We start from the raw sequence: 19,715 nt of genomic DNA, 5'->3' as shown, positions 1-19,715 counted from the left end.
GATCTGTTTTGAAGCCTCTGATTTCTGCTGCACTATCAATCCTGGATGCTCACTGAGACTCTTCTGAGATATTCTATTGCTGCCCTATGTCATGGAGATCCTGCAGCTTTGGATCTGCAGAACTTTGGATCTTCACACACTGCAGCTTTTCATAGAGGGGAATAGATGTTGCAGTGGGCCAACTCAAAGCCCTGAATCTGGGTCTGGATGGTTGCTGAGTTGGTCTGCATGCCAGCTTTCCCACACACATACTACCAGGAGGAGCTGTCCAATCCTGCCAGCTAGCTCATCCAGTGCCTCAGCCAACATGGGGCCATCTCTCCTGCCCTCTGGGCTGGCTCACATGTACCCACATCACCAGAAACAGCTCTACTTTACTGCCCAGAGGAGGTGCAGGCCACCTTTCTCAAATGCTGCAGCTGACAATGGGCAGAGCCAGTTCCCTGCTCTCATGACCTTGGGGCCAGCTTCCCCAAACTCATATTCTCAGAGCACAGCCAATTATTTTCAATGGACAGAGAAAGCAGATGAAAGTGAACAGATTTAATGGTGAATACAGTATGAACTGTAAGTTCTATTCACTTAGTGGACAGAGGTACAACCAAAACACTTCTTATCTCTAGCTACTTCATTCTTCAGTGTTATTAAACTTCTTTCACTTCTGTTCCCTATATTTGCATATGTAATATCAGATATTTTTTCCTTTGTAGGATATATGATCATCTTTTTGCTTTCCATTTAATGGTATTTTTTAAATTATTATTTATAGTTACCCAAGGAGCCATTTTAATGTATGTATATATAGCATACATTGGGCTTAGCAACAACTTTTACTGAAAGTTCTTCTTCTTTAATCTAGTCATCTTTGTAGCTGTTTAGGGTCTTGATGAATCTGTGGTGTGATTTCCCTCCAGTTGATATATTATTTGGCTGTATACTTTATAGACATTGGTATTTATGACTTCCCTTAGAAAATATTAATTTTTCTAAATGGCATTCCACCAGTATATTCTACTTTCGAAATAGACTATCTGCTTTTGTCTTAACATTAAATTTTATATCTTGATTAACATTTATATTTCTGTTCAGTTCTAAAGATATCAAAACAAAAAAGCCTAAATTTGAATAATTCACGTTAGTACTGTGAATGTGTAGGTCAGCTTCCCCGTATATTATCAGGACATTCTTTGCCAAGAAAGGCCACTTGATTGCCTTTTTCTATTTTCTGAGGAAAGAAAGCAATTTGAATCCTTAGTGACTCCCAGTTGCTTTGGGAATTAGTTTTCTTGTTCTAAGCTTCTATGCCTAAAAAGGAATTCAGCTTTTTTGGCCTACTTTATTCAGCTTGTTATGGAAATAAAACATTGCATGTGGGTGTGGATTTTTTAAAGGAACCTCCAGGCATAAGTGGACTAAGGATTATTCAGAGTTCTGTATAATTCTCATCACTTCTAGCAAATACACACTTCAAATGGCACTGTGGAGAGATAATTAGTGGAGAAATATTACTACATAAATGAAGGCTCTAATATAAGCCTGCATGCTCTGGGTAAATTTAACCCTGTACTGTATGCATGTAGTAGTTAAAATGACTATCCCTACTTAAATCAAACATATAGCTGGTTTTTCTCCAGTAAAACCTTTACATATGCACAAGTTAGGTAATAGTAGAAAATCACTGCATGAAAATAATGAAATATTTATTAATTCTGCTGTTAAGCTGGTCAGTCCTGTTAGCTGCTTGCTTTTATGTAATTGGTACTGAAATAAAACACTTCTATTCCTTCATGCTGTGCTTTCATATTTGTTCTAATTGTATAAACTTAATATTTTATTAACTCTTTACCAATGTCATTAAATTGTGTTTTGAACATATTTACCCCCCATTTTTACAGAGGACTTACAATTTAAAAAACAAGAGTTCACTAAAATATAACATAACTAGTATCTCAGCAGAGCAAAGTGAAGTCTTCCCTGGATTCTTCTGCAGAGGACAATGTCCTCAAGATACATCTTTCTTATTTCCTAAATGAGTAGAAAAATTAATTATTTTCATTGTATGACAGTTTCATAATTGGGAGTTTATTGTTTGTATTGAGAAGTAGATATGTAAATGATGTATGATGAATGAAAGTTTCTTAGCCTAACTTTGCCAATGAAATTTTGGCTGAAAAAAAATTAGTTGTCTCTGGTAAGTTGTTTCAGAAAGAACATTAAGATGCATGTGACTATTTGGAGAATGCCATGTTGGATATAAGAAAATGAAGTAGGTGTGCCCATAGGAATACCAATGAGAGTATGTGGAAGGAAATTTTCCAAATTCATGAATCTTAGAGAGGAAGTAATATACCACCAAAAACCAAAACAAAACAAAATAACAATAACAGAATAAAAACAGAGAACTTTTGGTCAGGCAGAGCAGGTCAGTCCAGAGCAGTTTGTGTCAGAATCCTATATGGAGGTATCTTAGGGAAAAGAAAAACTTCCAAAAACCAAAACCAAACAAACAATGGAGAATACTATTTTTTGTAAAAGAAAAATTTTTTTAAAAAAGTATTGATAAACAATCACTGTTGGATTTGTTTCCATACTGTCTCTAGTGCCTGATCACTAGACCAGGATGCTTTGGAGTGGTGGAAATTGTTTTCTTAAATCCATGTATCGAACATTGTGTTTCTGTGAGCAAATGGACCAACATAGAAAAATGTATAGAAAGACATATATATCCTTTGAACCAGCTTTATAGGTTTAACATAAAGGCTGGTGGATCAGGACTGTTCAAGTCAAGATAAACAAGAAGTAAGACAACACAGAAATGGACCACCAGAAAGTTTACAAAATTAGGAAAGAATCCCTTACTTCAAATAGGCCCGACCTCCTATATTTTATATTCTCCCAATGATGCTACAACATTATGCTTTAATCAAGAACTTAACTACTCATCAGACAGAGTCCTCATGGCCTAATCTATCTGGGATTTGCCTTTCAGGACACACTGAGAATGTGTTTTATTAACCCCTTAGGTGTTCCTTAATCCATTCATGTTAACAAAGGTAATCGTACTATATGAAAGTATGATTGGGAAATGTTCAGGGATCTGGATTTAGTATTAGTGTCTAGATCTATGAAATACAGGCCCAAAACCCAACCCTTTTTCCTCTGTAAGAATTATCCAACCTTTAGGAGTTCAACATACCTATTTTCCAAACTCCTAACATTTTAAATGTTTCTCTTGAGAATTTCATACAGCATGATTTGGTTATTTTCAAAACCCAACTCTCCCTACATACATAGTTCCCTCTTCCCCACTCATCCAATTTTGTGCCTCTCTGTTTTTAACCTATGAAACCAAATTGTGCTACCCAAATATTTGTAAAAGTGTTTCATTTGCTTGATGTAAATGTTGTCTCTAAACATACTGCTGAATAAGCTCATCCTTTCTAGTTCTTTCTGAACCCTGGCTGGCTGGTTTAAATCAGCTCTTCTGGCACAAACATTTCGCCATAGTGACTGATTCAATCTGGCTTTGCTCAGCTTCCCACTGAATTGCTCTGCTTGGCCGTAAACTAACTCTGACAATGTGTTCTAATGTTCTGACTCTGTCTTATTCTCTGGCTTGAACTGCCTCTGCTGGCCTGTACTGAACTGCGTGAAATCAAGAATAAACTCAACTCCATTGTACTGCACTGATTCTCTTGTACCACACTGATGCTCAGAACTCAACTCCACTCAACTGCACTGACTGAACAGAACTGACTGTTCTCAATGTCTTCCCTTTGCTGTGCTATTCTCATAAAGCTGGATATATCCTATCTCTGACTCACTCTATCAAATCTGTCTCTACCTCTAATATGGTTGCTTCCTTCTACAAACTAATTTTACCTTAAAGATATGTATTATGGATGGTCTGTATTTTATCCAGAGGAATTAAAGATATGTGATCTCTTGCAAGCGTAGCCATATTGCTAGATTAAATTTCCTCTACAAATATTCTTGAAAGTATGGATAAATTTCTAATTGGATTTTATTTATTTCTTATGAAAGACATGTAATGTTTGCTCATAATCCATCACTAACTTTCCCATAGTATATAAATGAAAGTAGTTGACTGTATTTGTAATAATTTCAAACTCTATCTCTCTAGGTTAAAATATCAACATGTTCATCTATCAACTCCTAAAATATGAAGATAATATATCTAAAATGCTGTAAAACTGCCTCTTATGTTGGAGAATACAATATTACCATGTTTATATAAATATATCATATGTTATAGTGCTATTATTCTACTAGATGGTAACAGTACAAAACTGATTTCTCTCTCTCTCTCTCTCTCTCTCTCTCTCTCTCTATATATATATATATATATACACACACACACATACATATATATACACATGTATAATGTATATATGTATGTATGTATAACTATATATGTATATATATACATATACATGTATCTATAATGTATACATGTATATATATTAATACATATCTTAATGGTCACCAGAGATGTTTTGCTTCTATTTGTAGTAGATGATAATTAAAACAAAGACCTACACTAGGCCAAAGAATAGAGTTAAAGGAGACTATAGATGTTCAAACATAAATCTGACATCCATACAAAAATATCCTCCTCTCAAGGCTCAGTGAATATTGTAGAAGGGGATAGAGAGTCATCTGAACACAGTAAGGTAGATACATTTATGAACTCAGCATCTCTGACAGCATAAACAATCACAAAATCTCAACCCAGACTAAATCCTAGAATGAAGAGAGAAGTCAAACACGAAGGCTTTTTCCTATCTGAGGATCTATTGTCTGTTGATAAATGCTGAAAACTGGAGAGTCAATTTTCTTTAAGACTGTTGAAGGCTATGTGGATGACTGTGATCCATACTGCTGCTTGAAGCCATGTTGATATCCTTGGGCTATGATGGCACCATGGAGCAGATGAGACACACAGATGGTAATAGCCTGTGCTGCCACTATGGTTCTGCTGTAGCCTGGGACCATGTTATGTCTGTGGTCCATCAAAGAGCACATGGTAGTTTATCATCTGTATTGTTACCTGTATCCATGTTGATGTCTATGGGCTAGGCTGCCACTGGAGAGCATTCTGAAGTCTGTGGTACATGCTGACACCAGAGGTCAGATGAATGACCATAGTTCATGCTGTTTCTAGATACCATGCAGAAGTCCATGCTCCATGCTCCTGCTGAGTGCAAAGGACAAGGAAGTTTCTTCTGCAGTGGTATTGATGACTGCAAACTCAGAGTAAAGAAACAAAGACATAGAAAGCTTCTGTGACAAGTCCTACCTTCATCCTTCTAACCCTCCAAAAGTAACAACCTAGACAGGAAGCCATTAAAGTTGACTCTTAAATATTGTGATAAGGGTGCCAAAGTGTATCTCTCCAAAACAGATGCCTACTAGTGGGGCTGAGGGTAGGAAAGGACTCCCTTTTTCTAAGGGGCTGGCCATTGGGACTTTAACCAGGCTCTAGGAACTATACGAATGATTCAAATCGAATATTTTTTATCTTTTTCAGGGGGAGGCCCCACAGGTGGGGACAGGCATGGGCAGATGGAGAAAGAAAGGGTGATTGGGATATATTATGTGAAATTCCCACAAAATCAATAAATATATAATATACATATCCATGTACATATACATCATATATATTGTATATATCTTATACTTCATATATATAAGTTGACTATGCTCCAGTCAAAGGTCACACATCCAAGAATATACAGGAAGGACAGATTGGATGTGGTGGGTAAAAAATAAATACAGAGATTTAGAAGAGTAGGAAATGGTGGAAGGAGACTGGACACATGTTGGGGAGGCAATAAATATGATCAAAGCACCTTATATAAGATTCTCAAAGAACTAATGTTAGATATAAAACATTATCCAATTCAATGGAAAAAAACAAATGTGAATTTTTCAAACACAATACATTAATATGCATAAGATAGCACATGATGTTCCATATTGAATTTAAAAAAATTATAGCAAGTGCTTTTTCTGTCTTTATTAATATATATGAAATTGAAATTGACTTAGGTACCAGAATATACAAAACAGGTCTACTGCTAAGTTTTATCTTCAACAATAGTCATAAGAAATATATATTAAATTTCAAAATTTTATCTATTCACCTAAAATTAGAATATAAATTTAAAGATGGTTTATATGTACAAGATACATTTAGTATTCAATGTCAGCAAATGCAAATTTTATTTCATATTTTAGGTATACTTCTTTTGAAAAGATTGAATTTGTGATTATTGTATACATATATGACATAATAGTCATAGTTTTTAATCACTAAAATAATTGGGGCCTCTGAAAATTGTGAGTCTAAGATTAGCTACCATCTGAGTGTGCAGAGCACATATATCTTGTTTACTGAATATTTTCAATATAAAGTTATTATTTAAATAAATCTTCAAACATATCATTTTATTACTACATGAAGGTAACTTCATAATAACCTGTGTGTCTAGGGACATATTAAAGCATGTCAACTTCATATTACTATGAGGAGGGTAGTCTCCAGTTTGCCAGCTGGTGACTTTAGTCAAATACACTTTCACGTCACCTACTCACACTTTCTCTATTGAGTTCCACAAGGGACTTCCTACATATAAGCTTTTCCCAAGCCCAATGTAAAGCTTTGGAGCTGTGGGCTAGAAAAGCCATTGTGTGTTCAAAGCTTGCTGAGCCATTTTGTGGGAGGATGGATAATAACAATGTTAAGAGAAATGCAGAGGATGGAGTCCTGTCTTGTCTTCTAGAGGAAAGCTTGAGAATCACTCAAAGACATTGTCAGGGTCCTTATATACTTTAAGTTGAGGAACAAGAGTTCTGCTTACCTGGAGCTGAAGAATCAGCTGTGATTCAAAAGAGACCAATGTCATTGAAGCAAGGTCTTTGCTTTGCTGGGATTATTAATGCTGATCAGCTAGAGCTAAGAAATTGGCAGTGATCAAGAGGCAACTGGCATCATTGAGTTGAAATCCTCTAGGAAGTGCTTCCTCAAGATCATATACAGAAGCTGTGTTGAAGAAGTGGCCAAGATTGTACCTCCTCCTAACAGCTGAACTTGGAAGTAGAATACTCACCTGGATGGTAATAGTATAAGTAATGAAGGGGTCATGAAGAGCAGAAGAGGCTTAGGTCAATGTGGCACAGCTGGAGCCCCTGAAGAGAGTCCAGGAGATGCTATTGATGAAGATGAAGCCAAGTTGAAACAACATCCCAGCACTGTGGAAATGCCAGTGCCATGGGTTGACAACAAAGAACAGCAGAAGTGATGGAGTGAAGCCAAGCTGTATGTGCTGCCGAGAAGTGAGTCAGAGAACTGACCAAAACCCTTTAAGGAATCGCAGAAAAATCATGAGTGTAACCCAGACGTTAGTATTGAATATTAACACAGTTGGAGTTTGATTTTGTTTTATTTAGACTGTGACTACACCCTGGTTCTTCCCTCTTGAAATAAGATAATATATAGTTTTATAAGAGTCTATAACTTAGAGCATACAGTTGAGACACTTTGGATTTTAAAAGATTTTTTTTTATTTAAAAAGAGATTGAAATTTTAAAGTGTTTAACTTAGACTGTAGGACTTTAAAGTTTGTAAATAGTTTATATTGCGACATCAATATTGAGGTGCAATCTTAGGGATCAACAAGAAGGGAACTGTTGTGGATTAGCAGTGATATGTTTGTGTGTCAAGCTGGTAAAGGGTCAATTTTGCTTTATAGTTTTATATCAGATTGATACAAGCTAAAATCACTTAAGAGGAAAGACTTCAGATAAGAAATTGCTTCCATAAGATTGGGCTGTATGAAAGCTTATATGACATTTTCTTAATTAGTGATTGATCAGGGAGAGCACTTGGGCTCCATAAAGACTGAGCAAGCCAGTATGCAGCAGTCCTCCACAACATCTACATCAGTTCCAGGTTCCTGTCTTGTTTGAGTTCCTGTCCACACTGCCTTTGATAATGAATTCTTATAAGAAACTGTCAGAAATGAATCTTTTCCTCCCCAAGTTTTGTTTCATCATGGTGTTTTATCACAGCTATACTAACCCTAACAGATAGCACCAAGTCCAGTACAAACTGAGCTTTCTCTCATGAGGGCAGAGAAATTATCGGGGCCACATTTGTGGGGAGCCGCAGCTGCCACCCTATACATATATATTGAACACCTGGTCTCCGGCCAGAACAGAGAACATTGAGATAAACAAGCCTTAGTTGGAAAAGCTGTGTGCCTCCAGTTTATAATGCAAGCTGGCATGATTTCTTGTAGCCTATTATGCTTTACCACATAGCTGATGCTGATTGGGACCAGGGAAAGTATTTAACCCACAAGGGCTGGGGGCTGGAGAAAGATTAGGAGTAAGTATATGGAGAATAGTGAGTAAGTATGTATAGATAGGAGTAAGTATGTAGATATAGAAGTAAGATGTATGTAAGATTAGGAGTAAGTATGTAAGGATAGAAGTAAGTTGTAAGGATAGAAGTAAGATGTAAGGATAGAAATAAAATATAGAAGATGTAGGAATAGAAGTAAGATGTATGTAAGAATAAGAATAGAAGTAAGATGTAGGGATAGAAGTAAGATGTATGTAAGAATAGGAGTAAGTAAGATGTAGGGAATAGGAGTAAGTAGGAAATAGGAGTAAGTAAGAAAAAAGTAGTAAGATGTAAGTAGTAAGATATAAGAAGATATAGAAGAATATAAAAGGAGCTAGCTAGAGAAGAAGTAAAAATGAAGGTTCCTGATTAAACTGCATGGAGAAGAGCTTGTTGTTGCCTCCTTATTTCTGCTGGACGAAAAGGCGTATGACACACATTTTCTTTTTCTTTTTTTCTCACTTCTCAGGGCATCTGCAGATTATTCAAAACATTGGTGCTGGCATAATGATAGGTGGCTATTGACTGATGGTCTTTCTGCTCAAAACTGTTAATTATACAATCAAACTGTACCCTCTTCCACATGCTCAGCCTAATTTCTTGTCGAAACCAGTACCATCAGCACACAATTGAATGGGCCCTCGATTATCAATCACTAATTAAGAAAGTACTCTACAGCCTGATCTTTTGAAGCCATTTTCCAAATTAAGATTCCCTCCTTTTCAATGGTTACAGTTTGTATAAAGTTGACAGATAAATAGCCAGTCAGATGATATCCCTCTCTATCTCAGAATGACCATAGAAGCATTTACTTTCATACTGGCTAATACATTTCACTCTGTGGCAAACCACTGAGCACTTTTAATGGATCTGGTGATTTTGATCAAATAATGTAGGCTACTTTAAATTCTTTTTTTAAAAGTATTTTTTTTCAGTTCTTTTTTTTTTTTAGATATTTTCTTTATTTACATGTAAATTTCTCCATTCCCAGTTTCCCCTCCAAAAAACAAAGAAACAAACAAAAACAACAAAAACAAACCCCTGTTGCCTCCCACTTCCCCATTCCTGCCACCCCGCCCTCTCCCACTTTCTGGCCCTAGCATTCCCCTACACTAGGGCACAGAACCTTCACAGGGCTGAGGTCCTCTCCTCCTATTGCTGATCGAATTTGCAATCCTCTACTATACACATGCTGCCAGAACAATCAGACCCCTCCATGTGCAGTCCTTGGTTGGTGGTTGAGACCCTGGGAGCTCTGAGGGTACTACTTAGTTCATATTGTTGTTAGTCCTAAGGGGATGCAAACCCCTCAGCTCCATTGGTCCTTTCGCTGTTTATATATTTGTGTCTCTATGTACATGTTTGCACTAGAATTCAGATGCTCATGGAAGCCCGAAAAGGGTGTCAGGTCATCTAGATATAGAGTTAGAGGTGGTTGGGAATTGTTTGATGTGGATGATGGGAACTAATTGTGGGTCCTTTCCAAGAGCAGTGGATGTTCTCAATTGCTATGTTATCTCTCCAGCTCTCTCCTCAGAACAGTCATGACTCCTTTAGATATACTTTAGGAGTATGTATGCATTATTACAACATATAATATAAACAGGTAATATTACCAATCTGTTTTACACTTGAGAAAACTGAGGATGTTAAAACTGCTTTAGTCATGTGAATAATGAAGAAGGAAAGGTCCCGGAAGAGTAGGTTCCATACTCTCAATCAAAGGTTCATCATGGTTAAACTGCTGCTTTGTTTCGGATAGTTGCTTAATATTGGTTCAACTCATTTTTCTTTGCTAGCATATTCTTAGGCAAGCATGTCCCTTAACTGCTATGGTTTTATGACCATTTCATTCTTTTCCTTTTGTAGTGGGATGCCATTACGGAAATGGATGAGCACAACAGGCCCATACATACGTACCAGGTATGCAATGTCATGGAACCAAACCAGAACAACTGGCTTCGTACTAACTGGATCTCCCGTGACGCTGCGCAGAAAATTTATGTGGAAATGAAGTTCACACTGAGGGATTGTAACAGCATCCCATGGGTCTTGGGAACTTGTAAAGAAACCTTTAATCTGTATTATATAGAATCCGATGAATCCCATTGGACTAAATTCAAGCCAAGCCAATATATAAAAATCGATACAATTGCTGCTGATGAGAGTTTTACTCAGATGGATTTGGGTGATCGCATCCTTAAACTCAACACCGAAATCCGTGAGGTGGGACCAATAGAAAGGAAAGGATTTTATTTGGCTTTTCAAGATATTGGAGCATGCATTGCTCTGGTCTCAGTCCGTGTTTTCTATAAAAAATGCCCTTTCACCGTGAGGAACTTGGCTATGTTTCCTGATACCATCCCAAGGGTTGATTCTTCCTCTTTGGTTGAAGTGCGGGGTTCATGTGTGAAGAGTGCTGAGGAGCGAGACACTCCTAAACTCTATTGTGGAGCTGATGGAGATTGGCTTGTTCCTCTTGGAAGGTGTATCTGCAGTACAGGGTATGAAGAAATCGAGGGTTCTTGCCACGGTAAGATGCAAAATTCAAATAATTTATCTTGTATTTTAAATTGCTTCTTTAAAATTTGAAAATGCTGACTGTGTTTCCCCATTGTTGTTGAAGAAATTTATTACTATTAACTATCAGAAAACGTTTGATATGTTGGTTTTTAATACGGAAAACGTATATTATTTTCTATTGAAACCTATGAGTTCTTAGATTTTTATCATTTTTATAGAGGAAAACAACTCCGAGCTCTGTGGATTATTGACCTTTGCTAGTACTAAGTAAAATGTTCACCTATATTAGATTTTTAGTTTCAGCAAGAACTTTTGTTAAATGTAATTGTTAAGAAGTAATAACATTGCAAAGTGCAATTTAAATTTAAAAATTATAACTTTCTAATTATAATGATATGGAAAAATTATAAGGATTATTTTTCTTTCATATGATCATCTTATGAAGTCTATTTTGAGAGGGAGCATGAGACAGGGTATCTCTGTATAGACCTGGCTACCCTGGAACTCAATCTATAGACCAGTCTGGCTTCAAACTCATAGAGATCCACCTGCCTCTGCCCTCCAAGTGCTGGGATTAAAGGTGTTTAACACCAAAACCCAGTCTATAGAGACTTATTAATCAAATAAAAATATGTATTTAACATATTGCTTAGCTTTCATAAAGAACATCTATTTAATTAAATTGAAATTGAAATTCCATATAATACAATATAGACATAAAGGGATCTTGCATTTAGTGGTGTGCTACTTTTCTGTTCTCCATAATAAGTTATTCATAGGAATTTTTTTCTATTGACTTCTACAGTTGAATTATATTCATATGTATTTAAACAGATGAAAGATTGAAAGCAAGGAAAAGTTTCTTTTATATATGTATATGTACACATATCTATGGATATACATATATAATAAAAGTGGAAGTTCACAGGTTTAATCTGTAAGAAACATGAGTTGTTGATTATTGCAAATTTTACTAGAGCATTAAATGTTGGTCATGTTTACTGTTGGCAAACAGTGCTGGCTTGAGAAGTCTTGTATCTTTTGCATGAAGCAAAAAATAGCCTCTATGATTTAATCATGAGGATATTTTATTCAATATAACAGGATTATCCTAATGATGTTATTTCACCCTTATCAAATTTTATGAATGATTATGGAGTTGGGTGCTATAAATTTCTTTTTATTTTCCCTTAGAAAATGATGTACATGAACATTAATTTATATAAATAGCTATTCAGAAATTTTGGGGAAGCAAAGGAGCTCTGGATAAATATACTGCATCTAGGATCCTATATATTTTTAAGTTAACATGCTTTCTATATGACATTCCTCTTTTATAGATGGCATACACTTCACTCATTCCTTAGCAGAGATGATTTTAAATAAATGATAGATAGCATGAATTTATTTTGAGATTGCATATCTGCAGTTAGTGTTGAGAGCTTTAGTATATGTCATCTCTTTATAGATACAAGAGGGGCTGTGTACTATATAAATACTCATCAGTTCTGATAATGGATGGAGAAGTGAGAATTAACCTTGTATTTTTTATCTACACATCACTAAATTTAAAAAATCACTTGAAATATGCATAGAGTAGTAGTCATAATAAATGCCAAGGACATGTAAAATTTCTAAATATATATATGGTTCCTATTATAAATAATAGTTATTTTCAAACAGTGTGAAACATAGTAAATGTAAAGAAATATATAGTCATATGCTTTCCATTTTAAGCCTTCATTTGCTGGGCACTTTTCTTATTGTTCCTTTCCTTCCTGATATAAGAAGTCATATTTTGTTTCTATTGTCTAATAATAGTATAGCTCACAGCCAAACCTCTGAATTTTTCACAGTAAGCATTAATGTTTTCAAATAAATATGAATAAACTTGTTCATAAACTCATATTAATAAAACTTATATCTTAAATTATAACTTGACTATACATCTAGGGAGGGAAATAGAAATGCTTTTCCTAGATGTGTTCATTCACTTTGTTGGTCTCTAGTTTACTTTGATAAAATAATCATTTGAAAATATTATTTGTTATTTTTGAATATGTATTCTCGTAATCACTCTGCTTGATGATAAATATATATATATGTGTGTGTGTGTGTGTGTGTGTGTGTGTGTGTGTGTGTGTGCATTGTATATTTCTTTGAAACAAAGCAACACAATACATGTTAGCTGGATACATCACACATGGGTGCTTCACCAGAGTTGAAGTGTTTAAGACAATCTTTCCTTCCCAGAACTATTCTCTCAGTGGCCTCCAAAGACTTCAGAAATTAGCTTACATTTTCCTACAACACAGGAAAAGCAAACAAGAAAGAAGGTAAAAAATTAAAAGGTTTTCTTGTTTCTTTGGTGTCAAAGTGTAGAGAGGTCATGTGAGGGAGTAAATGGACGGCACTCTAATGCAAGAGGACTGCTACTGTGTATCCCACTCCACTCTCTGTTGCCTTCTTGGCTAACGTCCTTCCTTCATACACAAACCCATGCTCTCATTCTATGGCACCATTCTGAAGTCTAACACAGTTCCATCAAAAACTATTACAGATAAAGTCTGTGCTTGAAATCCCCTCAATTTGAAAATTATATGTATTTTCAGTTTTTGTTTTTCACATGCAAAACACATGAAGTAGAATACTTAAAAGTCTTTAAGATTCTAAAAGGTAGCCATTGAACATTAGTCTATTGTGATGATAAGTTCATCTATATGTCAGCATGTCACAGATTAGAGACTGATGATATTCTCAGAAAAGCCCAGGTGTCATCTGGTTCTCTGAAGCTGATTGGCTCTAGCCACTAACCCCCAAAACTCCAGATTATTGGAGTTAATCTCCTATAAGACCAGCCAGCTTTACAGATCTTTTAAGTTTCCTGGTTTGATCAACACTAAGATATGCTTTTTCTCTCCGTGAAATTAGCAAAAGAATATTCTCACCAACCAATCTTCAGTTTGTATCATGGATTAAACTTTTCTTGGCACCAACACCAATATTCTTGCTGCTTTCCAATTCTCTGCTCCATCTGGTTGTTACCCTATCCTGTGTCCACAATCTATTGAGTTACAAAGTGACCTGGTTATTGTTTATTCTCAACTTGATCCAATCTAGATTAACGTTGAATCAGGAACCACAGTTGAAGAATTATCTCAGCAATTAACCTGGGGCCACTGCTATAGCACACTGCAATTTTTGTAAATTGATACATGAGATTTCAGCACACTATAGAGGCACCATCCCTAGGCACAGAGCATTGTAATCTGTATAAGAAAGCTCTCTGACCAAGCCTGTGATCAGTGTCCTTCAGTAGTTTCTGTTTGAGTTTCTACCATCACTTCTCTCAGAGATGCATTGGCCCTTTAGAAGTAAAAGGCCAATAATCCCTTCACTCTTTAAGTTGCCCTTTATAAGAATGTTTTATCAAAGCACTAAAAAAACAAACTGGGACACAAAGAAAATGTTATTACAGTTTTTATTTGATGTCATGGCAGTCCCTTATAGTCTCTAAATGTTTTAGTCTGTAGCTTGAAAGTAACAATTCACTTCAGCATTCAAAGAACCTCACGATCTGGCCTTCTTTTCCTTTTTTAACCTTGACAAATTCTACCTGCTGTTCTCACTCATTGTTTTTGAACAATGTGAGTCTTCCTCATGTCTCTTAATATTTTTCCATGCTCTACCTAACAGCTGGGTTCCTTTATTGGATGTTTTTTCAATCATAAAATTTCATTAATCTTTCCTGATCAAACATAATTTTTGTATATACTGGTTTTCACAAAATTAACCATCCTTTCCTTCTTTTGTGGTATAGTTTCTAAAAGTAACGCTTTGGTCTGCTTCATCAGGGCTCCAGATAAAAGACCTGTACTTAAAAATCACCTGTGAAATGTAAGTGTAAGAAAGGGATTTCTGTGAGTGATCCTAAGGCAGTGAGAAACGAATCCACTAAAACCAAAGCACATCCATATGCTTAAATGTTCCTTCTCATTATACCCCAGTACTCTAGATTTGAATGCATTTAGAAAATGCTAGTATCCTTCATTTTACCAATGAGAGTATAAAATTATTGGGGAAAAAATGTTTTTCCTACAGTCACAAAAGAGTACCTAACATTATATAGAGAACGGAAGCTCAGATCTTCCTCCTCTTGGCCTTTGAGTGACAGTCACTCTTTTCAAATTTGCTTGAATAAACAAATGGTCTCTCTTGGAGCAAACACACAATAAGGTGACTTATAGTAATTCCATATGTGACTGTCACAAGGCAACTCTTGCACAGTTTTGATCCTTGTAGATAGTTTCAAAATGGACTTCGATGAAGGAAGGTGGATCTTGGGGTGGGAATGGGAGGTAGTAGGAAGGGACGTGGAAGAGAGGACTGAGGAGAAACAGTGGTGGGGACATAATATATGAGAGAAGAATAAATTTCAAAGAAAAAAAAGAATGGGCTTGGAAGGGAACTTAACACAAAGTTGGAGTTTGAAAGCCTAAACAGTAATCCGTGTGAGCTTGAACTCATAGTAACTGCCAGGAAGAAGCGGGCAGATGGACAAATACTAAGTTTTTGTTTGTGTTAATGTCAAGGAAAAAGATAGTCACAGCAATGGGAGCCTCTTAAGCAGTTGCATGGGCAGGGGTGGTATGAGGGAGCATTATCCCACAGTCTACTAGGGTAAGCAGGCTTTGGAGTCTGTCCATTGTCCAAAGGTGGGAAATAGAAAGGGGAAGAAAAAAATACTGTTTTGCTTTCTGAGCTCTCATTCTGTGCCTTAGGGTCACTGTTGCTGAGATGAAACACCATGACCAAAAGCACCTAGAGCAGGACAGGGTTTATTTTACTCAAAGTTCCATACAACAGTTCATCAAAAACAGCGAGGGCAGAAACTTGTGCAGGGCAGCAACCTGGAGGCAACAGCTAATACAAAGACCATGGAGGGATGCTGTTTACTGGCTTGTTCCCCATGACTTGTTCAGTTTGCCTTCAGGGAGAAGAAAGGGCCAGGATAGCTGGATAGCAGGATAGGAAATGCTAGGATAGCATTTCCTAGGATGGGCTAGGTCCTTCTTTATTGATCACTGTTAAGAGAATGTCTTAAAGCCGCATTGTATGGAGGCAGTTTTTCAGGTGAGATTCCCTTCTTTTGGATGATTCTAGCTGACATAAATCTACCCAATATATGCAGAATGCAGAGTATCTTGGTGATGACCCAGCAGTCAACTATGACTTATGAGTCTTCTGGGATCTCTGGTCTGTAGGTTCTTGTATCATCATTATAATGTATTCTTTCTTTCTTTTGCTTTTCCTTTTTCCTCTTCCTCCTCCTCTTCCTATTGTTGTTGTTCTTTCTTTCTCTCTCTGTCTTTGTCTCTCTATTTCTCTATCTCTGCCTTTCCTGTTTTCAAGCATGTCTTATTATTCCTTTTCTGTCTTCTAGTTTTAGATTCTCTTTCTTTGAATACAAAATACTCTATTCTTCTCCATCTCCAGAGGTCTCAGTCCTTGTCTGAGCAATGGAAATGTGTATTGTTGCCTATTGATTCCTTCTTAGTTTATTTTCAGACACTGACTAAGCTAATTGTGAAAGAGGTTGCTGCCTACCAACCATGATATCTACATCAAATGATACTATCATGCTAGTATTTATGTGCCTCATAAGGGGTCTATATGAGAAACACATTTTAAAGACATATATATATATATATATACACTATATATAATGTATACATAAACACATATACACATATATGTAATATACATATATTACATATATATATATTATATATAATATATACACATATATGTATATACATATACATGTATGTATATATAATGTATACATAAATACATATATATGCATATAAATAGAGAGGAGAAAGGTAGGTAGATATAGATAAATAGATAGATAGATAGATAGATAGATAGATAGATAGATAGATAGAAAGATAGAAAAAGATATAGATATACATGATATAGATATCAGAAAAGATGTAGAGGCCTTGAATAATCCAAGTTGTACATAGTTGACATAGATATCCATAGTTCCTATGCCACTGACTTTAAGTAGCCCATTTTGTTCCTTTACTTTTCTCCACACCAATGCTACACCAGTCAAAACCACACTTTCAAAATCTGCTAAATGATACATATTTACCTGTATTTACATAATTCACTAGTGAGTTCCAGGTCAGCTAGGGCTGTACAAAAAACAAAAACAACAACAACAACAACAAAAAACCAAACTTCCAAAAAATAAAAATTTTTTAAAAAGAAGGAAGAGACAAAGAAAGAGAGAAAGAAAGGATTCTAAAAGGTGGATTACTGAGTTGTGAATTTTTTCATTTCTTTTCCATGATATTGTTAACATAAACATATACTCAAATTCCAGGAAAGAAAAATTAGAGCCACAGGATGTTACTTGCCATATTTTTCAAATAAACAGAAATAATATTTTAAGCATTTATGATAAAATTTGAAACTAAATGCAAATACTTCAAATTACTCTATGCATAACAAATCAGCTTTTCATCTTAAATACTACCTTGTTTTTCATATCCATTTAAACATTTCCCTAATTGAAGCTGTCATACTAGCATACAGTTACAGACATAATTTTAATTGTTTTAATTTATTCTACTTAATGTCATTATTTCCAAGGGTCTGAATAAAACATTGTTGATTTTTAAAGTGCTAATTTACATCAAATTGCTTTTTACTTCATCTCTCTACGACTATTATGACTGTGTAAGAAATAACTGAGATCAATTAGCATGCAAATTTGAATGCAAGTTTTGTTCTGTTGTGTGCTCTGAAGTGACATGAATCCTCAATAAACTCCTCGTGAGCATTAATTTAGGAGAAACTTTATTAACATAAGACGTTAGTGTTGAATTGTACACCTGCTGCAGGAAACAAGGCCTGAAGGTCTCACATGATATAATTCAACAAATTTCATTTGGGAGTGGAGATCAAATTTCTGAAATGAGATTCTTTTCATATTTGTGCTTTTTTTTTTTCAGTTAGCATACACAGTATTAGGTGTTATTACGCACTTTCTAGGAAAGTGTGCTTTAAGAAGTTTACTTCCCCACTCATCTCCCCAGTTCCCTTATGCTGTCTCACACCAGCTTTTAGCCTCTACCCAGTCTTCTTTCCAGGTTATGCCACATATATACTTGTTTCCTCCATATACTTCCAGAGTATCTCTTTTTAACCCTCTCTTGGTCTCCTCTATTTTATACTCTACTCACCTTTACACCCACTTAAGCACATAGGTGTACAATACAAGCTAAGATTCACATCTGAATCTAGTCAGCCTCTCTTAAAAATAACAATCTCTGAGGCCACCCATTTCCAGAGATTTTCATAATTTCATTTTTCTTTGAGCTTAATAAAATCTCATTGAGTATATGTTACTGAAATGTGCTGTATTATTTTTTAAAACAAATAGAAAACTCCCTTTCTCTAGAAAGACACTCTTATTAATGTTTCCTTCTGAGGCTTCCTTGACACTCAGGAGGAAAGAACCAAGACCAGTCTCAGATGAGTGCATAATTGCTCACAGAGGTGAGTGGGACAATGTAGGCCTTTAGTGACATCGTTATTGATTTGGACTTCCAAAGAGTTGTCAAGGCCTCACAGCACAACTTCTTCTGCAGTCCAGAAACATTTACACTTTGAGCTTATAATCTTCTGTCCAATCATGTTATCATAGATGAGTGTGGGATCAGAGAGCATAAAGAAATTCTAGGTACAGGGATTTTGGCCTTAAATAAGGGAGTTTGGGGATATGATGAAAAGCTGGAAGGTGAGAATGGTATCTGACAAAAAGGGCAGGCTTACTGGCCCAGACGGTATTTTCTCCTTTGAAAGGTTCTCACACACTAAATTTAAACTCTGGCAATATAGCATTTGATTCCAAACAAAACCACTTTTCCTTGAATCAGTTCCAGGGCTTTGCCAGGCTTCAGGAGAATATGAAATCAAGAAGGGCGAAAAGGATCTGAAAACAGAATGAAGTATTTCCCAGCAAGACAGAAAACGTTGAGTAATTATAGATTTTTTTTTGCCACTGCCTTTAAAATAAGTTAAATTATAAACTGTCTTAAGATATTTAGCAAATTGTTTTAATCATATTTAACATTAATTTTAATTTTGATTTCACAACACTGACTTAAAAGTTACATATTACATTTCCATAGAGTCAAAGTTTAATGTTTTAAAGTGCTTTAATACATGTATTTCCAAAAGAGTGTAAATTTATTCAGTGTCTCGGTTCTCTTTTCAAACATGGCAACCCCTGAAATTATCACTTTCATTTGAAATATTGTCTAGAATTTAATAATTATATAATCAATGTTAACAGTTTTTCGGGTCAAAAATTTGGCAAAGCAGGGAGATAAGTAATCAAGGTACTTACCATATCTTTTCCATTTTTTCTCCTTTCTTCTAGAAATAAATTTGTTTCATCAGGTATATCCTCTAGAACTTATTTTGACAAAATATGTTACTTTTTTTTTAATATGTTTGGGGGTGCGGCTTTTATATGTGCGTGTATGTGTGTGTGTGTGTGTGTGTGTGTGTGTGTGTGTGTGTGTTACTAATACAACCTGCTTAGTTTGTGTGACTATATAATGTTATTTGTGTGTATGTTTTCAGGGATGGTTATTTTTTTCTTTTTTTTAATTTGCTTTCTTTATTTACAATATCCAATATCCTTTCTCAGGTTCCCCTCCAAAAAAAGAAAAAATAAATA

General features: G+C 35.5%; 1 protein-coding gene across 3 annotated transcripts in view; it reads left to right on the top strand.

Annotated features, from left to right (window-relative positions):
- The window catches only part of Epha6 (EPH receptor A6), a 922,972-nt gene that overhangs the window by 166,557 nt on the left and 736,700 nt on the right, over positions 1 to 19,715 (top strand). For all 3 annotated transcript variants that reach the window (XM_031364192.1, XM_031364193.1, XM_031364197.1), the window contains one exon: positions 10,301 to 10,964. In XM_031364192.1, coding sequence (XP_031220052.1) covers positions 10,301 to 10,964 — 664 coding nt within the window. The remainder of the gene's footprint in view (positions 1 to 10,300; positions 10,965 to 19,715) is intronic.

The sequence above is a fragment of the Mastomys coucha genome, unplaced genomic scaffold (assembly GCF_008632895.1).
Source record: "Mastomys coucha isolate ucsf_1 unplaced genomic scaffold, UCSF_Mcou_1 pScaffold12, whole genome shotgun sequence".
Taxonomy (NCBI): domain Eukaryota; kingdom Metazoa; phylum Chordata; class Mammalia; order Rodentia; family Muridae; genus Mastomys; species Mastomys coucha.
Note: the sequence above shows the minus strand (reverse complement) of the source record. Positions and strands in the feature narration are given on the sequence as shown.